This window comes from Ptychodera flava, chromosome 7 (genome assembly GCF_041260155.1).
Source record: "Ptychodera flava strain L36383 chromosome 7, AS_Pfla_20210202, whole genome shotgun sequence".
Lineage (NCBI taxonomy): Eukaryota > Metazoa > Hemichordata > Enteropneusta > Ptychoderidae > Ptychodera > Ptychodera flava.
This window is the reverse complement of record NC_091934.1, coordinates 8306738-8330242: the sequence shown is the minus strand read 5'-3', so window position 1 is coordinate 8330242 and position 23505 is coordinate 8306738. Positions and strand designations below refer to the sequence as shown.

Below are 23505 nucleotides of genomic sequence, written 5' to 3'. Positions count from 1 at the left end.
ACTATATATATGGTTTCCATGAAATGTCAGACATTCTTACTCTGCACTGTCACCTAAAAATTCATGGCAAAAATGGTGCATGGACAGATATGCAATTCTACTACATGGATGAGGCAGTGACGGAGAAACCCTGCTTCCTATGAAAAAAAAACACTAAAAAGTTTTTTTCCAAATTCTCGTTTCGAGATTTTGTGCAAGTTTGAAACTTTACACAGTACCATACAAACAAAAATATAAATCTCTCTTATAAGTACTTTAAACTGTTGATTGGTTTGCTTTGATAATCACATGACAAAATATGATAGAACAAATTTTCAAGATTGGTCTACTATGATAACCACATCACAAAGTCTGATAAAACAAATTTGAAGATTGGTGTACTATGATAATCACATGACAAAGTCTGAAAAAACAAATTTGAAGATTGGTCTACTATGATAATCACATGACAAAGTCTGATAGAACAAGTTTCAAGATTGGTCTACTATGATAATCACATGACAAAGTCTGATAGAACAAGTTTCAAGATTGGTCTACTATGATAATCACATGACAAAGTCTGATACAAGAAGTTTCAAGATTGGTCTACTATGATAATCACATGACAAAGTCTGATAGAACAAGTTTCAAGATTGGTCTACTATGATAATCACATGAAAAAGTCTGATAGAACAAGTTTCAAGATTGGTCTACTATGATAATCACATGACAAAGTCTGATGGACAGGTTTCAAGATTGGTCTACTATGATAATCACATGACAAAGTCTGATAAAAGAAGTTTCAAGATTGTCTACTATGATAATCACATGAAAAAATCTGATAGAACAAGTTTCAAGATTGGTCTACTATATAATCACATAACAAAGTCTGATAGAACAAGTTTCAAGATTGGTTTGCTATGATAATCACATGACAAAGTCTGATACAAGAAGTTTATGATTGGTCTACTATGATAATCACATGACAAAGTCTGATACAAGAAGTTTCATGATTGGTCTACTATGATAATCACATGACAAAGTCTGATACAAGAAGTTTCATGATTGGAAACAATTTTCATCATCTGATTTTTTCTGGACTAGAAATTCATACAAAGGTATCCAAAGAAGACATTTAAGAGAAAGCTACAGGTTAAATTTGAACATTATGATCACAGTCACAAAAAAGGGAAGATGTTTCCATGAAAATTAGAAAGCTGGTCTCTAATTTGCAATGTCATCATTATTACAATAAATTTGAGTTTGGTCAAACCTAGAATCCTTAAATACAAAATTGTGAAAGGCATTGATAGAGTTGTTTAAGACAAATCAGTATTTTTACCCAAACAGGCCATAAGAATTTCACATCTGTGATTTCATAATTATTTTTAAAACAATGATCAACTTGTCACTAGAAGTTCTAGAAACAGACGTAATGGCTCCAAGATAAGAAAGTTGAAGGTTAACGTTGCAATTTCATAATTGTTTGATCAAGCCTGACAGAGGTAAATAACTATGTACTGATATAGGTATCAAGAAGTTAAAATAAGATGATCTAAAACTCTGCAAATTTCATAATCACTTGATAAAAATGAATGAGGTCCCACCTAGGAGCCAACAAACAAAATTTCAAAAACCTTAGCATGAGAGGAGAGTAATTTTGAAGAAAAATCGGTGAAAATAATCCTGAAAAAAGTACATTAGCAAATCTTACCCTGAACAAATGTACATTAAGATTTCTGAAGAAAAGGATGTGCCAAAAGCAACCATAAAAACATGGAGTTTTTGCATGCCAAAACATTTATAACATCCAGAAACAGACAGTCAAATATTTGATAAGCTCTTTGTATTTACAGTAGAGATAAATAAAAGTTGCTGAGTAAAAAATGTCTTCGGCTGTTCAGTACGTCAGTCTTTTCATCTGTTCCATTGTAAACAAAATACTGGAGCAGTGTCCTTATCTGATAGAGAAATGTTTATCGTCAGGGATACGCAGATCAATAGAACTAAATCAACTGAAAAAAATTAAATTCTCTTTCTTGTTCTGAGTCTCTGCTCTTTTCACTTCAGTGCCTGCATGTCTCAAGAAATAGATTTTATGTCTAAGAAAGAACAATCGCAAAATCTGTTTTACAAATAGATTTCATCCTGCGTCTGACATTGAACAATCACAAAATCTGTTTTACAAATAGATTTCATACTGTGTCTGACATTGAACAATCACAAAATCTGTTTTACAAATAGATTTCATCCTGTGTCTGACATTGAACAATCACAAAATCTGTTTTACAAATAGATTTCATTCTGTGTCTGACATTGAACAATCACAAAATCTGTTTTACAAATAGATTTTATACTGTGTCTGACATTGAACAATCACAAAATCTGTTTTACAAATAGATTTTATACTGTGTCTGACATTGAACAATCACAAAATCTGTTTTACAAATAGATTTCATCCTGTGTCTGACATTGAACAATCACAAAATCTGTTTTACAAATAGATTTTATACTGTGTCTGACAGTGTCATTGAACGATCACAAAATCTGTTTTACAAATAGATTTTATACTGTGTCTGACATTATGAACAATCACAAAATCTGTTTTACAAATACATTTTATACTGTGTCTGACATTGAATAAATCACAAAATCTGTTTTACAAATACATAGATTTCATCCCGTGTCTGACATTGAACAATCACAAAATCTGTTTTACAGATAGATTTCATTGTGTCTGAGATAGAACAATCACAAAATCTATTTTACTTTCAATCACAAATATCTGCAGTTTATAAATATTTACGTTGGCAAGATTTAGGAAGAGTTAATGATGTGTATGATATCAGGGTGCAAGAGTGAAGGAAATGATTTTGTCAACATCAATGAATAGAACTCGTGCATTTCTTTCAGCAGAAATAGTATAAATTTTAAAAAAGGTAAAAAAAGGTTCTTACAAAAATTCTTACAAAAATTTCTTGACTAAATAAGATAATACAGTGAAATAAATATACTGGTCTAAAGTCATAATTTCATGTAGTTGTCCATATATATATATGTACATTCGATGGAAAACAGGTACAAACAAAATGTGTGTTCTTATTAATCTCTAATTATTGTATTATTACCATTTTTTAAAAAAAAGTCTATGAATATAGTATAGAAAGTTACTTTTTTTAAATTTGTAATTTTTTTAAATATGTGTATGAAAATTGTCACATATGTGACATTATCAAAACTGCGTAGATGACACACCATCACCCTTCTCATTCACTCCAGTTTGTGTCTCTTGATTAGACAACAGTTCTTTGCTACTGTTTCCGTTGTCTTCTCCTGCCTCAGCTGGATGCTCCACAGTCGGGTATGAAGCGCCCTCAAGAGGCGGCCACTCAGGATCATTTTCCATTTCGATTTCAACTGCATTGAATTTGCGGCTCGGCTTGGTCTCGCGACACCACATGCATTCCAGTATGTATTTCAGCCAGTATCTTGGTACCACGCCAAACTGGTACGATACACAAAAAGGAAGCACAATAAATTTGAAGGTCCTTTGTATTTTGCATAAAGAAACTGAAAGTTTTGACAACCTAAAATTGATATCCTGCAATTTCTGTTAGCAGACTATACTGACAGGTAAATGTGACATATTTTCCATTACGTTTTCTAAAGCTAAGTCTCCCTCTGGCTGTAATAACAGAAACCTGTGTCATCTAGTCATCTGATTGTGTACGGTGAGCAAAAGGTGTGATCTTTGAATTTTTATAGTGAGTCATTTCGGTAGATATAAGCACAATCACCATTCATTATCATTAATAAATGCTACATGCCTGAAGGTATGCAAACTTCAGCTTAAAAGCTCCATTAGCTCTAACTTTTGATGTACGATAGTGAGCATGTATGTGTGAGTGTGTCATGAACTCTTCAGCATGTCTAGAGGCCGCAGTCAGAAAAACTGTGCAACTGTTTTGTGTAGTTTGCTTATTGAACCACCCTTTTCTAAGGGTAAGGATTGAGCCAAGCGGTCTGGACTTCACATATGTGATTAAATACTGTGCATTGTGAGTTTGAATACAACCAAAATTTACTGGATTTTGATTAATTTCTTTATTAGTTCTTTTGCTTTTGTGAAGTACAGTTACTTGTTCTACCCTAAAAAGTTACGGCTAAATGCCATGCATTCAACAGGTCAACTCAGGCTACATGCATGTGTGTACTTTCCAATGTCATCGTTGACAACTGAATTTTAGTCAAAACTAGATTTCATTTGTCAATAATAATGTTGCATATTGTACACAGTGTATTGTGATAGATTTGGAGATTAATAGTCGCGCCAGCGGCTTACTGACCACGCATGCGCAGATTCATAATATACTATGCGAGTAACCGGAAGTGTACCCTACTTTTATGGGCGCTGCCATGTTTTTTTTGAGTACTCATAAATAAACAAATACGAAACATGCAAATTATTATTTTATAACATGCCATTTATAAAATATATCTCTTGTATTAGCCAGCAAGTGTTATTATTCACCTTGTCGCTGGTACAAAATATCGTTATCTCGCTTAAAAAAAAGGAAGAAAACTGTGGTGCATATGAACGGGGGAGAGGGGGGTGGCGGGCATATGCAAAGAATGCTGGGATTGAATTTTAGAAAAGCACCCCCTGTGTCAATAACCAGATTAAAAAATTGCAAGTTTTAGACGGAACGCTATAGTTTTCAGCTTGCAAGTGGAAGGTGGGCAGTGGGGTTACCATTGCAATGATAATGATGGCATAATACGTCTCTTGTTTAACACAATAGGCTGTTATCATGGTAAAAATTGCCAATTTTTGTCCAACATTTTTATGGCGGCCATTTTGGATTTCAAATATTGGTAAATCTTGGGTAATGTGTTTCTTTCATATCAAAATTTGCAAGGTGACCCCTAATTTTTATTCTTGATTTTGAAAGAGAATGTTGGCACATTCCTTGAGGAAAGTTTGAGTAAAAGTATAAAGTCTTTCACTTTTGAGGCGCTTACTACCTTAAGAAAATATTTGAGTTGTGGAATGAAAATGATGACAATGTAATCCACAGTTGGAGCTGTTCTCCCTTGAAGTGTACATATCAAGAAATCAGTCACTTATAAGAATCTATATGGCAAGGTCATCTATTACATTGCAATTTCAGTTGTCTTACCTCTATTAGCAATGATATGACCAGATTTCCAACAGCAATACCAATGATCACACCACGAAAAGCATACACTGGGTAACTCCGAAGCTGATGGCAAGAAAGAAGGCAAAGAAACTTCATCAGTGGTTTACACAACATCTTTCAGGTGCAACTTTAACCCTTTTACAGCCATGGTATTGCCCAACTCCATCATTATCATCATTTTTACATCTTTTAATGAATGTGAACAAGCTGTCTCTCTTGGAACAAGGATGCCAAACTTATAACAGCAATGGGACATGTGATTTCACAAGATAATGTTTAGACCCAAGTGAAGGAAAATCCTCAGATATGCAAATATGCACATTTCATCACCATTTCACTGAAAGGGAATTACTTGAAATTGATCAGACAAGGAATTTTAAAGAAGGATGATTTTGAAAAAAAAAGAGGAACAAATTCTCTAAAATTCACATATGCAAATTTTATGCAAAGTTTTACACTAGTTAAATACATTTAACTCAAAGCATCCAAAGTACTACTACAAAATATTAAAACCATTGAATTAATGGTTTATTAAGTTCTACATATCAAATTAAAGTTAACAGAAATTAGATGACAGACAAGAAACACAGTGAGTCATCCATATGATAAAACTGTGTTTAGACAGCGCATCACAAGGAAAATCTCCTATATTTCCTTATGCACATAAGCTGTGGATTTATCAAAATGCAAAGACTGTTGAAAACTAGGATCATGTACAGCTGTATTGTGATTCAACACTATCCTAAAGGATGAGCTTAATTTCCTTTACAATACAATGTAGGTACATACCGGTACAGTATAGATTACTACAATAAAGGACCCTGGACTTATTCTTCTATTGACTAACTGTTGAGGGTTTTTTCCAAGGCAATCAATGTCTAAGTTGAATACTTTAAAAGGAAACTTACCTCAAGTAAATTTTCAAGCTTGTCCCAGGGTACCAACACTACGATAGTGGTGAAAATGGTCAGGACAACAAGAGCTCCACTGTACAGATCTGGAAATTTGGAAAACACAAACTGACTTAAAATTCTGCTGCCAGCGATGATATTAATATGACGTTAAACTGGTTCAATAATCATTTCCATTCAAGGTAATACATTACCAGGTCCATGGGACAATTGTGATTTACAAATTTAAGTAGGACCATCCTGAACCACTGATAGTTAGTGGTGGTACCAGGTGTCCGGAATGGGTAAATATACATGTATATACACACTCACACACACCAGTACAGTCTCTTCTATTGACAAAGTTGAACATTCCACACTTCACATTATTTTGGAAGTCAAAAAAGATATGGTTATCATTTATTTTGCTTTTTGGTACAATAACATTTGCTCCATGGCAACAGTGTAAGTATGCCGTGTTGGAGGTATTTGATAAATTTACTGTGGACTGAGCCTGGGTATTGATTTTCCCTGCAGCAGATAACATGCCCTCTTTACATGGATAAATTAATCATCTACCTTTGGTAGATAGATTCCTGTGCTCAATTTTCTGGTAAAATATACCGGTATAATATTTCTAGTCTGCCATGCTGGCTGTCACAACATAAATTAATCTACCTTAGATACATACAATACATATAACATATGTGCAACAGCATGGCCTTTGGCAGCAGTAGAAAATTACAAATCATTTAATCATCTTATCAGTCTTACATGCATTTTCATGATTATCTTGAGACATAAATTATGATATTGTAAATGACAGGCCTACTCTGTATTAAAAATGGTCCAGGGAATTATGACATATTACATTCTATAGGCCATATGTCACAACATATGCTGTATAGTCTCCAGGTAATTGTCTCCTGCCTAAAGGCAAGTAAAATAAATTCCCATGTTTGGTATCTTTTATCATATGTCTCTCAACCCATGAATATATATCATCCAGCAGAGCAGGATCATGCAATCTATGGGGTCGGTACCATATATGGACATGTGTCAATTATGATTTTATTTTGAATTATTTTTTTTAATCATAATGACGGTCTTTATCTTTTCATTAGTAGTATCGGACACCACTGAAAGTTGCATCAATTCTTGGTCCAGTCAATAACAAGAGGAAATACTTGTTCACCTAACTATTGGGATACTGAAATCACAAAAAGACCGAGTGCCCCCTAGCGACAGATTTTCTATTCTAGGCCCACATCTGGTGGTGATGGGTTACTTTGACAATATTGTAATGCTCTCATATCCCCCTTTAATTCCTAACAGTGCTTTGATACTCCAAGTCTGGCAGTGTGGGTGGAATCAGAGCAAGCAAAATAAGCTGTACCATATTGATACTCACAGTTTCTGTAAATAGGTTTGGTGTAGGGTTTGCCGGTGGAGAATGCAACGGCGACAATTAAATATTGGAAACACGACACCAAGAAGATGGTTGTTGTTTCATAACACTTGATGTTTGCGTAGTAATCTTCCTCATTTGGAACAAGTGGTTCAAACCTGAAACGCAGTGAGGAAGGCGTTATCAAGTTACTCACTTATCAATCCATTTACTGTTGCATGCATTTGAGATTCAAAGATACCACATTTCAGTAGAACCCGAATCTCTACCAGGGAGACAATAAAGGTCCCGATACATACATACACAGCTGTTTAAAATGATAGAATATGCTGTAAAACAATAAACCTGCATCAAGCAATTTCAGTGCTTACATCTGTCCTTTACCAAAAGATGAAACATCACTACAATATTATACGTAATTTACATTTATTCACATATATACCATCAATTATTCATATATTTACAAACATCTGTATATATTTATTTATTTTCGTTTATGTCTATATTTGTTCGGTGGTGTCTTTTTTTAGATGGTTACTGAAGTTGACTAAACTTTTATTGTAATTTTAATCCAAATTCCTTTGGGGATAAGATTTCAATAAAGAAATACTGTACATTACATAAAACCAGTTCCTGCATGAAAGTATTATCTTATGATTGAAAATAATCATAAACTAATCAATTTTACGTGACAAGTAAACCAATTTTCAAATCAACTGAGTATATGTGTGATTTCTAACAGTTTTTTCACCAGGTAGATTCATTTGTCTTTTAATTATTCAACAAAAGAAGTAAGCTTATTTTAGAAGTGTAAGATTTGAAGTATAATTTTTATGAGAAATTAAGCTATACCAATCATACAATCTGAGCATGATTACAATTAAACAATAAAGCACACCCAGTGACAGTATACCATGAGATTTTGACCAGTTCATGACATATATGGCAAGTGCATATATGAAGTGAACTGGTCAAAATCGAGTGGTATACCGTTGCTAGGTGTGATTTATTGCTATTATATCATAACAGTATATTGAAATTCTGGCATGGAACGTCAAAAACGGGTTTTTGCTCAAGCTGAGAGCTCGCGCGTATGCCACCCGTGGTATATTGCCAATATACCACTGTTCTTTTCGCGTCTCGACCAATGAGATTGCTGCATTTGCGCCATCAATATACTGGTATGACATAATTATGGTTAAAGCACATAACATTGCTCACAAGTATACCAGTTTTCAATGGAAATACGGTAGTTGTTCCAATACACACTGAGAATAATGAGTGGGAAAATGTGAACTAATACAGGCACTGATGGAAGAAAGATCCATCGCTCAAGAGTGCTCTCTAAGAGGGGGAGCGTAGAAAGCACCCTTGAAAGAAGGATATTTCAGTCTCAGGCTTGTGACTGACTTACCAAGACTGTAGCTTGAGGACAAAGAATGCAGTAGTTTGTACAAGGGCCTGGACAGTGATTTGTAAGATCAGAGACGCAAGGATTGGTGTTGTCATCAACTGACTGAGAGGTTTTCTGGTGACTATCTTGGCATAGGCTTCACTTCTACCCACTGACAAAGGAGGCGGAAGAGAAAAGATGGAAAATATATTCAGAATTACAGACTTTACAGAATATGGAAATGTTATCTGTGGATTATATTTACATAGCATTTGATTTTTATCTCCATGGCATTATTTTCACTATGTTTGAAAAAATTCCTTGTTCTACTCTACAGTGTCAGAAAATCATTATCAAATAAAGATTTTACTCACAGCCACCATCTAAATTTCTTGCCAAGAATATAACTGAAATTCATATTTTTCCCCTCTAGTGTCATGCTTACTTTTCACACAAGTCACTTTACTCCTCTGATTGATAACATCAAAGAGTATGGAGCCATTCTGCGTACAATTTGTACATTCATGTTGGAAAATTACTGAACTGTGATATCGACTGTGTTCACACCTGTAAAACTTTGCAGAGTCACTGCCTTATGCATACTGAACATGTGTCTTTAAGATGCAATGAGATCTGACAAATGTTGAACTTACTGAAAATTGCCACAACTGTAATGATACACAGATCAATATACATGAACATAAAGTCCCCAAGGTTTGACTGGATCTGTGGATGGAGACACATTAAAATGAAAAGTTACAGCAGAATATTTGCCTTCCACGGCAATTTGCACTGTCATACTGCTCCCACCTCTTGCAAAAATATCCTTCGGCAATCCTATGGGATAGAATTCCCTGGAATTCCAATATCGATGATTATGATAAATATACGATATGCATCCATTCATCATACAGAATTGTACAGCAATCCTATTGGACAATGGTTGCCAATGGTAAAGGCAAATATTGCCTTAAGCTAGAGTGCGCCTTGGGACAGATATTCAGTCTCTCAATTTTTTTTCAAAACTTTCTGGTCTACCACTTGTGGGGATTCATTTTAAAACACTTGGTGTACGAATAATTTTCACTGTCTTATTTTTTCAAAATAAAAATTTAATTTGTTTTCCTACTGAGGAAACTATGAACAAAGGTGTAGTCTTTCACTTTCGAGGTGCATACTACCTTAAATATGGCATTGTCGTGAGAAGTAATTTACAAATGTCTTTATTTATTTAATTTGGCTTATTCAAATCTGGATAGTGTTCTATTCTTCATTTTTGTATTTGTATTCAGCAATAATTTTGCTTTGTATCTGTCACAAAAATACTACAATAAATTTAATGATTTTCGATTGGCTGATAGAAAGAGTCATTATTTGTGCCATGACTTAATGACACCGCACAATCTTCAAACAATATGTACCACACCTTTAAGTTAACTTCATTCATCTCATAGTTCAATGATCTAACAAATTCAAGAACTTTAAAAAAATATGGCCAGTGAACTGATACAGTCAAAACAGAGTTGAAAGCAGCACAACCTTCAAACTAAAAATGGATACACCAAAGACTTGAGGAAGTTTACATGCTATATGTGAAGGACTTCAAAAAGTTTCCTGAAATTCTCTAGTTGACAAAAAAACTAGGCATGAGAATTAGCTCACTGTTGAGTAGACGTAATACTCACTGAATATAGAATCATAACAGACACAAACTGTATCACACTGTACAGTGCCATGTATTTGAACATACTGAATGACGTCACCAAGGCCGCTCTGCCTTCCCTGTCAAGACACAAGACAAATTCCTTTCACATTAGAAAGTAAGAAAAGAATAGTGATATGATTCACTTGCCAGAAGCTCTGAGTAAAATAGATCATTCACTTCCCAGAAGATCAGAGCTAAACAAACATAGAAATGCTCAAATACTAATAGCTTTTTCAGAAAAGCACAGTTTTTTATTTCTCTTTTTTAAAATATTGGAGTGAACGTCAGAATGTCATAACATGACAACTACTATTAATTGGATGAAGCAATTTGCATTTATCATTAGTCACATAGGGAGTCTTCAGGGTTAGGTTAGATACAGAATATATTCATAGAGCTAGAGGCCCTCTGGTAGAAACTTTCAGTTCGCATCTGAAGGCTTGCATCGAGTAATCTTCATTTTTGCCTATTTCCTTATTATGGTTACTAAATATTTTTTTCAATAATAGCACAATTTTCTAGTATAACTTTAGCTGTTCTATAACAATTAAAAACCATAATGTATTCCATTCACAATATTACCTTATTACTTCAGGTACACATGTGATATTTGGAATCTTGGATGTGAATGGTGATGCCACTGATGCTTCGGCTTCCGATAATGAAATGCCAGCGTGTGCAGTCTTCAAGGCTCCGGTGTCATTGGCACCATCTCCGCACATTCCAACTGAGTATTCCAGTTCCTGCAGGGACTCCACCAGCTGTGCCTTCTGATTTGGTGACATCCTGGCAAACACTGTACCACTCACTGCAAACTACAGCAGAATCAACATAGTTACATGATTTTTTACTGTTCACAATTTTGAAAGAATTGCTACACAAAGTGTATTCAAAGGGACAACTATGCTCTACTTTTATGTAGTAGTTTCATTTTTTGTGTTCTACAAAACCAGTGTATTTTTATTCTTTTCAATACAGTATATTTCATTGCAAAATATTAGCTTTGCCAACACAATATTATTGTTGGCATATGAATTCTAGTCTGGCAATTCAGCAGACAACAGTAATATTAGGCAACTGGTACAGGCTGTCTTGTTGAATTAGCACTCGGTATTTTGACATGAAATGGAAAGAAAAACAAGAAGTTATTTTTCAAACAGGACAAAAAAGTTTGAAAATATATCAAAAATTGCAACTATTGAAATTAAACATACTGTCATCTGTCAAAATTTCTTTATAAGTTTGAAGTAAACTAAGTGAGTCATTTACATTTAAGCATCTCTGATCACCTGCATGGTAGCCACACAATTACAAAGTTGCAGAGACACAAAATTTCCAAATAAAAATTGAAGATCATGCAATTCCTCAAGAAAACTTTCATTTACACTGTTAGCACAATAAAATGGAAATGTGGCCATCTTAATTATCTCTTAAATTCTGAATGTTGCCTCAAAGCATATTTACACATTCACTTGGCTGAAATGATGAGTTACGTGCTCAGAAAAAACACAAGGCAATATGGCAACTCAGTTAATTATAATACTGACTGCTGATTGGCTGAAAGTTTCGGCACAAATTTGCATACAAAAATTTGTTTTTCAAAGCGCCCTCAATCAGTTTGCTGTCAGAGTTAACATATGTGGGAAAACTCCTAATGCCCCCATGTACCAAACAACTTCAACTTTTTCATTGTTGTGTTATATGTATTCTAGTGACAATCAGAAAAGGGGATTTATATTTTATTAGTATGGGCTAAAGTACCGGTATGTTTCACTTTAAAGAATGGATTTTCAGATGTAGTCATGATATGAATTCATCAAATGATTGTAACTGTGTAAAATAATTAGTCGGGGCAGAAGTTTACAAAGTAGTTACTGTCAAATTGTATCCAACATAACAACTGTAGAGGCACCGGCTATCGGGATTAATAAGTACCCAGTAGTAAGTGCTGACCATTTACACCATTGAGGGCGCTGTTCAATGATCACTCACCCTAGGCATGAGATACGGATAGTGGTCTCTGATGGCAGCAAACGACTTTCCACCCATTGCAAAGTGATAATTTGTTTTATGGTTGGCTTCCATTTGTACAATTATGGCATTCAAGGAGGTCTGAAACAAATAAAATTGTGACACACAATGAAAAGGTGAGTCCTTTCATAATATTTATCCTGAAGAGAGATAACACTATACTTTCCAATACTTTTTGTTCAAGTCATTCAAAGCCTCATATTAGAGTTATATGGTTACTCTCATGAACTCACAATACTTAGTCTGCAGTAATGCTTTCAACAGCAAAACTTTAATCTGATTTTGGCAGACCGTTATTTATGTCACACATAGAAAAATTGCAAAAAATAGTGCATGCTGAGATACATTTCTTAGGATACCATCAGTAGTTAGGCGACTTACTGGTAGTCTAGAAAAACTTTGTAAAAACCATGAGCTCATCATGTGCAGGTTCTGCAGAAGTCAAGAATGTTTTTGATACAGGCCAGCCTATTTTGCCAGATGAATATCTTATCACCCCCATATCTCCCTGTATAAAGCCCAATAATGCCACTTAAAGAGTCACATTAAACCAAAATTTGGTGGTGATGGGGTAATTTTTTCCATTTGTGTAAGTCTGTAATAAGATAAACTCACCTCTTGGCTTGGACTCTCTGGGGGAATATCCGTTTCAGCATAAGTCCATGTGATGTTTTCAACTTTGATTCCGTCAGGAGGCAATGCTTCTACCATGATGACTCTATCATGGGGCTGCAGTATACCACACTTCCTGGCAACATTCACCGCTGTTAGCATGTTGTCCCCTGTTTAAACATAGGTAAATTAATACTAGTAAATGTGACACAGATATCAGCCTGTACCACTACAGATGTATGCATGGCATTTTGCTGTCTGCTCTGTTAAGGTAGTATGCGCCTCAAAAGTGAGACTTTTACTCCAACTTTCCTGAATGAAACTGTCACCCATTCTCTTACCAAATCAACAATAAAAATTGGGTCACCGTGCAAAGTTTGGAACTAGTGAAACAAATTACACAACATTTTGCGATATTTGAAATTAAAAATGGCCTCCACTCCTATGTTAACTCCACTGACAAAAATCAAATTTTGGATTTTTCGAAAAACTAAGATGGTGAAAGTTTTTCTCTCTCCAAAAGTTTTAGAATGAGCCCCCACAAGTGGTAGATCAGAAAAGAGACGAATTCTACCTCAAGAATATTATTGTACCTGCAAACAAGGGTGACGAGACCTCTCTATCCCAAGAGAAAAGTTGCACACTCAAAGAATGGAGATCCATCAGTGGACTAAACCCTTTCCAAAATATTTCACATTATCATTTTGATGTATCAAAATCATATGTTCGTAAACTTGTTTCACAGTCATTGGCTTTTGGCAGACAACAGATTATAGCTAATGGTGAACAAGAACAAAACTACAGCAGCTGAGTGTACAGTCTATCATAATGAGCAAAAATTGACATTATCATATTAGATACATTTTTTTCATGATCATGTGTTTCCCAATAATAGCTTAAAAGTCTTACATGAATTGGTCATCTAACTGTTACTTCAGCTTCAAAAAGTAACAAAAATACCGCAATTATACGGTGTCGCTCAAATTTGATCAGAATTGGTATATACCAGTATGGGTTACCAATGATCAACAATAAATGTTGTTTCTATCAGTTCAGTGCAGGAAAATTCTACGTTGATGTTATGACAATGATTTCTGCACAGTACAACCAGAAAAACAACAAGAAATATTTAAACCAGAAAAACAAGAATGACAAAAGTAAATAAGGTCTGAAACTTTAGGTACTGGAGGTCAACTTTAGCAACATGCATAGCAGAAACAGGCCCCTCTTAGTTTGAGTATAGATGGTCTTCCCCCCTCTACTGTCTATGGTTTCAGCTGGTCTGTTAATATGTAACAGTTCACAAACAATGACAGGAACTCAAGATCAGTGGAGTTCGCCTGTTTCTTACTAGCATGCCATCACTTGTGCACATTTGCAGGATTTCCCTTTTTCTTACCTCATTTGCACATTTTTGACACTGATGTGTTCATTTGAACAAATTCACATCTCAACCCCTGCATCTACCTGTATACCACATACTGAGATGGTAGCTCTGGCGGTATGGGAGCCTTTGTGTGTGACGGACATACATCCACACATACATACCCACAAATATACAGACATACAGACGCCACCGACTCATCATATATGCTCTTTTTGGTATTTATATACAAAACCAAATATGAGCTAAAAACAATATGAAGCATCAATGCCATTGACTTAGGCAGAAAATCCCACCTGTAACCATAACAATTCTGATCTGGGCGGCGATGAGTTCCTTGATGACCGGTGTTGTCTCTGGTTTCAGTTTATTCTGCATTACTAACAAGCCAAGCAACTGAAGATCATTCTCAACATCATCCCTGGGTGGGGGTATGGAGAGAGAAAGCACGTCAGCCGTGTATAATTATGAAATATCGGTGGCTCTACAGATCTGGGCACTATTTTGTGTGCATGACACTAAAGTACGATCAAAAGTTGGCATATTATAAAGGTGTCCAAAGTTTGTTTCAGTGTCATTTGCTTGGTTTTAATGACTGTCTCATTGATAAGTACAAACATCCTTGCTTTATGATTTAACTCAATACTTTTTGAACATTTTTACTCAATAACTTACCGTGGTACTTTGAGTGCCTTATGCCACTGCAGTGATGGATCCAGTGGTTTCCATGCTATGGCCAACACACGGAATCCTTGCTTTGTGTATCCCACCAACATCTTGTGAAAATCTTCCGGAACTGATTAAATTCAGAGAAAAAGTAGAAAAAAATAGCAAAAAAGGTACATTTTTATGCTGATGTGTGCCAAAGAACAAAGATGCAGTGAAGTTGGTGTTGCAGTCATGTAGCTAGTAGCTGAAAAAATCGTGTCATACTTTTGTATTGTAAAGACTATAAGTTATCAGATCATTATGCTGCCTTATGATTGGTACATATGCAGTCATGTGATAGGAATACATTTTGAATAAATTATGAATTCATCATGAATATCACTGGTTTCAGATTCAAGTGTTTAAAACTCACTTGATTTAGTTGAACAAAGTGAGAGTATTTTTTCTGGGGCACCCTTGGAATACACCGCCATGTGATCTTCTCCTAGTGTCCGTGTTATAACACTCATTCTCTGTAGACTTGAGGAAAACGGAAACTGTCGCACTATACCGACCTCTGTCCCAACCTGCAGAATGGTACAATGCAGGTATGTAAAAAATTTAAGCTTATGCAACAGGCTATCTATGAAAATGCTAATTTCAAAACTTTCTGTTGGTCTGCTGCATTGACGCTGAAAATTTTAACAGTATCCATTGAAGACTTTGCACAACCATTTCTAGTACTGTACTAAGACATAGAGAGCACCATAAATGCACTAAGGTCATTGAAACGAAATTCTTTGTTTTCCATCCTTGCATTTTTGAAAAACCTACCGGCAAGCTAGGTGAAAAAGCAAACACAGAAACAAACACAAGTATATTAACATATGCTCATTTTTTATTTGGTTTCTTTTGGAAAAATAATATTCCCATTTGTCATAGTGTTAACATTGCATTTGTTTTCTTCATTTTCTCTGAACACGTAACGGCACACAGACGGCAAAGAAAGATTTTTATTTATTAGCCTAATTGCAATATTAACCGGTGGATGCCAAAAAGTTTAAATTTCCCAAACAATAAGGACCATACATCAACCTTTGAAAACCTGGTTAGAAACATAAGAGCATGGAAACAAGAAATAAAGAGATGAACAAAAACATACCTGTTTAAAATCACTGTTAGGCACTGTCTCATTGTAGTTCTGAACAGTTCCTGGTGGCTTGACTATGGTTGGCATTAACATATCAAAATTACTGCTTTCTGTCTCTGTTGGCTCTTCAAGAGTCTACAAGATAATCAGTTTTAAAGAAATATGTCAAATGATCTGAATTACAAAATGAGATACAAACTGAAAACATCAAATCTTCATTAAAGATCTTAATGAGAATGATAGATCACTGTTATCTGTAACCATATCTATTAAATTACCATAATTGGTGGGAAAAATAACTTGTTGATATCTGTGTTGATTGGTTACTACATGTCACATGGGTATCATGTGACTTTGTGGATGAACCTGATTGGTTCAAACAAAGTTTGGTATTGAAAATTAAAGTTTTGTAATGTAGTTGCATTATGCTGAATATCAATGCAACAAAGTTATAATGTACAAATCAAATAAAAATCTAATGGACTAAAACTATGATATATAATTGTAACAAGAGTCATTTATTTGACATACCCAATTTGTCGCATCGAACATTTTCACATCAAGCGGGTCTCCATTTAGCTCACCCTGAATCCTTGTCAGAGAGTGGCAGGTTGTCATGGCAACTAGCAGGTTGTCAAATGGCAGCTGTTGTATGTTTGTGACCATCTTTGAGAATCTGTAACAAAAAGTAAAGTGTCCACGGTGCATCCTGAAGAGGCTTGAAAATGTACAATAGCACATAATGTTACCTTATCACTGCTTAGATTTGCCGAAACAGGTACAGTATAGCCTGATATCTGATATTTGTCCACAAGATTGACAAAACCATCATAACCCCATTCACGTCACACTACCTTAACTAGGAATAAATCAGATAAAGTTTACCTTGCATTCTCTGCCGGTACAACTCCCATTAGATCCAAACCATCTTCTGTCAAAGTACCAGTCTAAGACAACATATTAACATGAATAGAATAAACAGCACAATATCACAAGTTTGTTGTGTATAAATAAAAAAAATTCATGATCATTTGTTGTTTGTTTTGTCAGTTCAAACTTTTGGAAAACAAAGTCCTCAGCATATTAGTAGGCTTGATCATGGATACACCAAATCTACAAACATTAATATTCATTAAACATTACGGAAAAAATGCCGGAATTTATCACCAGACAAGCTATCTTGTTTCTATATGACCAGAGTGAATGAAGTCTAGGTTAGTTTGACAACAAGGCCCAGTTAGAAATATCTTTTCAGTTGTCAAAGGAAAATGACAAAATGACTTATTAAATTGTGGGTGGTTTTATTTATTCAGTAAAATAGTAAATATTAGTCAAATAGCAAATATAACTGCTGATTATAAAAATCATTGGATTTTATAAAATTCTTTCATTTCAGCATTCTTCAAGTACAGGCTTCTAGACTACAACTGCTTGTCCCTTAATATGGATTTTTGTCTTGGAAAAGACATTAAACAGAAATAACTTCCTGTTAACACACTACTCACCTTGTCAAAACAGACCACATCTAGTGTTCCACACAGATTGATACGACTTGGACTGATACAATATATGCTCTTTCTCTTAAGCCTATTTTGTGCATAGACGATACCGATTGTCAAAGCCGCCGGCAAAGCAGGAGGTACAGCTATCGTTATTATGTCTAGGGCCTTCAGGACAATCTCTCTTGCTGTTGCCTTGAGAGAAGTTTTAGAAAAAACAAATCAGCGAATGTTATGAACACCATTTGATGACTATTGTGGCTGAGAACTGGATTAGATTTATGAATGCCGCACAAAATATGAAGACATTTATGTCTTGGAAGACACAGTTTCTAAACATGGATTGACAATGTCAATTTTCACTGTTAAGGTAGAATGCACCTCGGGGACAGATATTCAGACTCTCAAATTTCTACAATTCTTTTCTGATCTACAACTTGTTGAGGCTAATTTTAAAGCTCTTGGAGAAAGAAAAACTTTCATTGGTTTAGTTTTTGTATTTTCCCCATAGAGTTAACACCAGCGGCTATTTTGAATTTCAAATATCGCAAAATGTCGAGTAATTTGTTTCGTTAGTTCCAAACTTTGCACGGTGATTCCCGATTATTATTGTTGATTTGGTCAGAGAATGGTTGAAAGTACCAGTATCATTTAGGAAAGTTTGAGCAAAAGCTTAAGTCTTTCAGTTTTGAGGCACATACTACCTAAATTAGTCTCTCTTTTAACCCAGTGTAGATCCCAATGCTGTACACATTTTGGAAAATATGACATTTTCACAAAATAAAAGTCCTTTTTTACTGAAGCTAAAACCATTCAAAACTATATGTCTGAATAACTTATGCATATGATATAAAAAAACAAAAATAATGTTCTAATCACCGACACACCTTCATGCTAAGCATTCCAAACAGTAAAACTCTGTTATTCACTTATTGATGAAAAGTAAAGTCAAAACATAAGTCCATGATTATTTCATAGTAGCATTTGTGAATTGAAAACTTACATCTTGTAGTGCCAAAACGATAATTGTGTAAATAAAACCAATGGCAGCTGTAGAAATAAAAAAAAGAACAATATCAGACGGATAACTTGATAATAGGTATATTTTAGTTTGAAATTGTAATCTTTCCTTGTCATTGAAATAATTTGTCATTTTTTTGTCTCAGTTTGTCACCTGTCTAGATGTCTCAAGAAATGAAATAGTTTGACAGATTATCCTGGAAAACAAAGATTTGTAAAATGTAAAATTAGACATGTACAAAACTGAGAACAATATGTGCTCTACATTGGAAAGTACAGTATGTTCCCTGAACTCAAGTATTGTGTTTTATTTCTCATCTTCTTAACCTGTGACTGTCAAACTTCAACATTCCTTTTGACTGACAAAATAATTCAGCTACAGTGAAAGTGATATTTCAGCTCATTAATTTGTGTCAATGAGAAATGGTTGCATGAGCGGTATACAAACACATCTGCATACAAGTTATTTCAGTTGTAAAGATTTTGTTCCACGTTAAGGTAACTTTGTTTATTATTCCATATCATCTTTCCTACATGTTTAATGTATCCACAACTCCTAAAGTTTGAATGTTAATGCTTGTAAAAGTAACGGCTCATATACTCACCGATTCCAAACATCACTGAGATAAACTTCAAGGCATCCCTGTACAGTTTTATATCCATGGGTTTAGGGTAGAGTATTGCTCTAACCAACGTCCCCTTGGCAGTGCTGAAACCTGGCAGAATATATACACCATATCAACTGTCATTTTGGTGGTAAAGTCACCCATCAAATCATTGAGCACATTACTCTCATTGATACATGTAGTGCTATTACTAGGTTTTGAAGATGTAAATAAATGGTTTAGGAACCACAGCAGCATTTATTGTCCTCTAAATTCAATTGCATTTCTACAACAATGTGAACCTTGATGTCATGACTGGCTAACCCCACTAATATTTAGTGGGGTAGCAGTCTTACAAAACACTGATGATTGAAACAAATAAAAAGTAAGATGACACGAGAAGTGGCCCTCCCCTGACTGAAAAACAAGTTTGCTTCATGCATGTATACAACTCTCCAGGCCTCTGATCCATGATAAGAAGGTTGGTAGCTGTAATTTTTCAATGATTCTTTTTCACTATTTGTGTCCTTGCTATGTTGGTTGCAAAGTCTTGTTCGACTCCCCGAAGCATACTGATTTTGCTTGTCAACACAGTGACTACAGTGTTTCAGCCAGCTTTTGCTTGCATGGGGACATAGTGACCCATAGTAGGTCTGAATGGGGGACAAATTAAATTTTTGGGGGACATGTAATGTATTTCAATAAAACAATACAGTACAGTGTCATTATGTGTCATTATGACCTGGTACTATATTTGGTGTTCAATAGGCAAGTCAGGTGAGTGCATTAACGGTCAGTATGTATAGTAGGCCAATGGTGTTGTGCAAAATTGTGCCAACATGAAACTTGCAGTATCATTAAGTTTACTGCTACCACGTGGTATGCACATAAACTGTAGGGCTCTCCCTAAGTCACCAAGATGATTAGCCAACTCATTAGCCAAATCAAAAATCTTGTAGCCACTTTGAACAAATTTTAGGCAGTTTATGATCTCAAGTGTGGCAACAACTTTCTTGGTATTCAGGAGTTCTTAGTTTTCAAATCAAGATGTTTTGTATTTTACATTAAAGAAATATTTGTTCAGTTTTATTGCATTAATTATCTGTGTTTTTATGACATTAAAGTGATAGAAATATTTTTTCATTTCTGGTGGTAAACTTTTACCACCAGAAATTAAAATTAGGTGGCAATTCTAAAAATCAGGTAGCGATGTGAAGTGTATATTACCACAGATACAGAATATTTCTGTAGCATTCTGTCAGTGTTCACAGAATGACAACTTAATACATTTAAGCTACAAGCTCCTAATGTGGCAAATTTATGCAGTTTTTAAGTCATGATGAAAATTTTGTGAGCCACACAGATAAAAATTTTCCATGCAGAAGAAAGCATTGGGTAGCATATTGGCAATGGTAGATACAATTATTGTGGTGTTTAAGGCCCTGGTGTTGTGTCATAGTTGTGATCAAGCAGGCTCAATAGCATCTTAACCATAAGTATTTTTCTTGAGACAGAAATGGTTTGGCCAAACCCAAATCCTGTAAAACAATACACAATGATATTGTTCATTTAATTTCCCAATGTTTTAGAGTAATCATTGTTTCAAAGATTATGATAGCATTTTAGCCCAGAAATATTTTAATTTATATTTTGATATCATCAAGAAATGTCTAGTGATCTTCACTATTATATCATTAAACTGGTGGAATCTGCAGAAATATTAAAATTATTCAGAATCACACCATTTCTTGTATAAGTTATAGCAGTTTGAAATATGCCAAATGGACAATTTTAATAGCTCTACTACTTTTGAATTGTTGCTTTGATGTTAAGTTACCATGCAAAATTGCAGCTCTCAAATGTGAAGACTTGAAAATGAATATGCTTACTGCAAGTACTGTTGACCATTTCCCTTTGCCATGACTCTTAATAAAGTATAATTTAAAACTGACAGTCAAGCTGAATGCCATTTAAATTGGAAGGCACCAAGAAATTTCTTTTTAACGAAAGATTGTACCTTTTGGTCCTCCCTAGGTGGTTTCTTTTGAACCATAATTGTGTACTTAGGGGTCTTCATTCATGACATCACGTGAAATGACCCAGATTTGACCTTTCAGAAAACCTCAGTTTTTTCTCCTTTTCACTTGTACAATGACTCTGTTTGTGAAAGTTTCCTTAGAAAATATGGTTTTTACTATCAAACTGAGTAGCTGCAGGCCAAATTTTGATGCAAGCAATGTAGGTAAAACTTGAACTCAAGGACGACCGTACGCGGCACTCACCTAGGCAAAACCATGGATGTAAAACCAAGCCTCATTGTATTCATGGACGTCGTACCTACGTCCGTGATGTATTGTAGTATCGAACAGCAACAATGCTTGCTTCACGTACCAGGGAATTTGTAACTTTGTAGAAAGGAGAGTTAACTGTTTCAATACATTGCAACTTTGTAGGAAGGAGGGTAAACTGTTTCAACATCTTACAACATTTTATTATTAGTTGTAGTTTTCTGTCCAGGAGGCACTGTCTAAAAATTCAATAGCCATGGAAATATGGCCTACTCAGATTGCGTCATGGTGACCCACAATGGTTATTTTATCGGGACAAAACAAAAAAAATTGCGTCAAATGTCGCAATGCCGCACGCTGGCTGAAACACTGTGACTATATGTAAATATGCACTATTATTGTTTACGTTAGAATGCTTAGTCAATTGACCAGTATTTACTTTCAACAATGAAAATGCCCAGTCTACACATGTACTGGCTGAGTATACGAGCTGAACACTGTATCTCAATATGCTTTGGGGAGTAGAAAAGAAAATTTAATTGATATTAAAAAAAAAATTGTGAAAGAATCATCAAAGTTACAGCCACTGGCCCTTCAGTCTCTATTTGTCTTGTCAGTTGTTTTGCTGTACATATGTGACACCAATTATCAGGTGATATTTCTACAAATTACAAATTGAATTAACATGTCAAAATTGTCAAAAATGTAAACATCTCTGGGATTATTCCATCTACTTGCGTTTCAGGCAAAAGACAATTTTCCACATTTTAATACAACATAAATAATCATGAAATAATCAGATATTTCAATCATCCCTTGCCAACTCTGAAAATATCTATTTTATTTGGCTGTGGTGAAATTCAAGGAAGAAACTGCCTCAAACCTTTTCGCGATTACAAATTGTAATAGCGCCCTCACAGGTGAATTATAATCTTCTGTTCTTACCTGTTCTAACAACTACGGCTTTGACCAATTCACTTCCATAGTATCTTGTTTGGATCACCTGTGTACCACAGTACAGAGTGTGTCGTTTGTGTTCCTCTGGGCTGTAAATGACATTGGCTTCTTGTTCATTATTTGGGAGAGGTGTTTTGGTGATGGGAACAGATTCACCTGTGGATGTGAAATCAAATTGTGAATATGCAGTCTTAGCAATGAGAGATCATCAATGTTCTGTCTTACACATAACATCTTTGTAAAGAAAAAGTTAAGAAGCTACATGTATATATTTTGTCTTCATAAAAATGATTATTATACATCTACCATTGACAACAACAGAATTTTGCGTGCGCTAAAAATAGCCGTACAGAACGTCCGTTCCGTAACACATATGGTTTCAAGGCGCCCCATCCCCTGTGGCTGTATCTGCGCGTTCAGTGGTGAACGGTTTCAAGGAACCCATTGGACAAGTGCCAGAACATGTCTCACGCACGCTCTGTACGTGTGTAGTGTACACACTCCAGACCTTGGAGAAGCACGTCCGAGATAGTGTTCCACACTGGCGCGATAAAATCGGAAGAAAAATTGTCGACATTGCACGAAAACGGTCACTACTCTCACGATTTGATGCCCCAGTCAGGAATGTAAGATGTGTAATAATAAGGTTATCACGAAAATACCGCAAAGGATGCACTCGGACTTTGGTGCCAATGTCCTCATGCATCCTTTTGCGGTATTTTTGTAATAACCTCA

At 35.1% G+C, this 23505-nt stretch overlaps 1 protein-coding gene across 8 annotated transcripts in view; it reads right to left on the bottom strand.

Annotated features, from left to right (window-relative positions):
• Nucleotides 1-2663: 2663 nt before the first annotated feature.
• Nucleotides 2664-23505, bottom strand: part of LOC139136699 (polyamine-transporting ATPase 13A3-like) — an 83714-nt gene continuing 62872 nt past the window's right edge. For 7 of the 8 annotated variants that reach the window (XM_070704494.1, XM_070704495.1, XM_070704492.1 and 4 more), the window contains exons 11-30: nt 22759-22926; nt 19526-19636; nt 18904-18950; nt 17907-18095; nt 17287-17348; nt 16933-17077; nt 16414-16536; nt 15685-15838; nt 15279-15399; nt 14900-15024; nt 13223-13389; nt 12569-12688; nt 11159-11391; nt 10557-10653; nt 9525-9597; nt 8893-9043; nt 7482-7636; nt 6089-6177; nt 5160-5243; nt 3075-3484 (exon numbers count right to left, since the gene is read on the bottom strand). In XM_070704494.1, the coding sequence (XP_070560595.1) occupies nt 3212-3484; nt 5160-5243; nt 6089-6177; nt 7482-7636; nt 8893-9043; nt 9525-9597; nt 10557-10653; nt 11159-11391; nt 12569-12688; nt 13223-13389; nt 14900-15024; nt 15279-15399; nt 15685-15838; nt 16414-16536; nt 16933-17077; nt 17287-17348; nt 17907-18095; nt 18904-18950; nt 19526-19636; nt 22759-22926 (2687 nt within the window). In that variant the 3' untranslated portion in view covers nt 3075-3211. Of the gene's footprint in view, nt 3485-5159; nt 5244-6088; nt 6178-7481; nt 7637-8892; nt 9044-9524; nt 9598-10556; nt 10654-11158; nt 11392-12568; nt 12689-13222; nt 13390-14899; nt 15025-15278; nt 15400-15684; nt 15839-16413; nt 16537-16932; nt 17078-17286; nt 17349-17906; nt 18096-18903; nt 18951-19525; nt 19637-22758; nt 22927-23505 lie in introns of all 8 variants that reach the window. The other variant, XM_070704498.1, reaches the window with a different exon arrangement.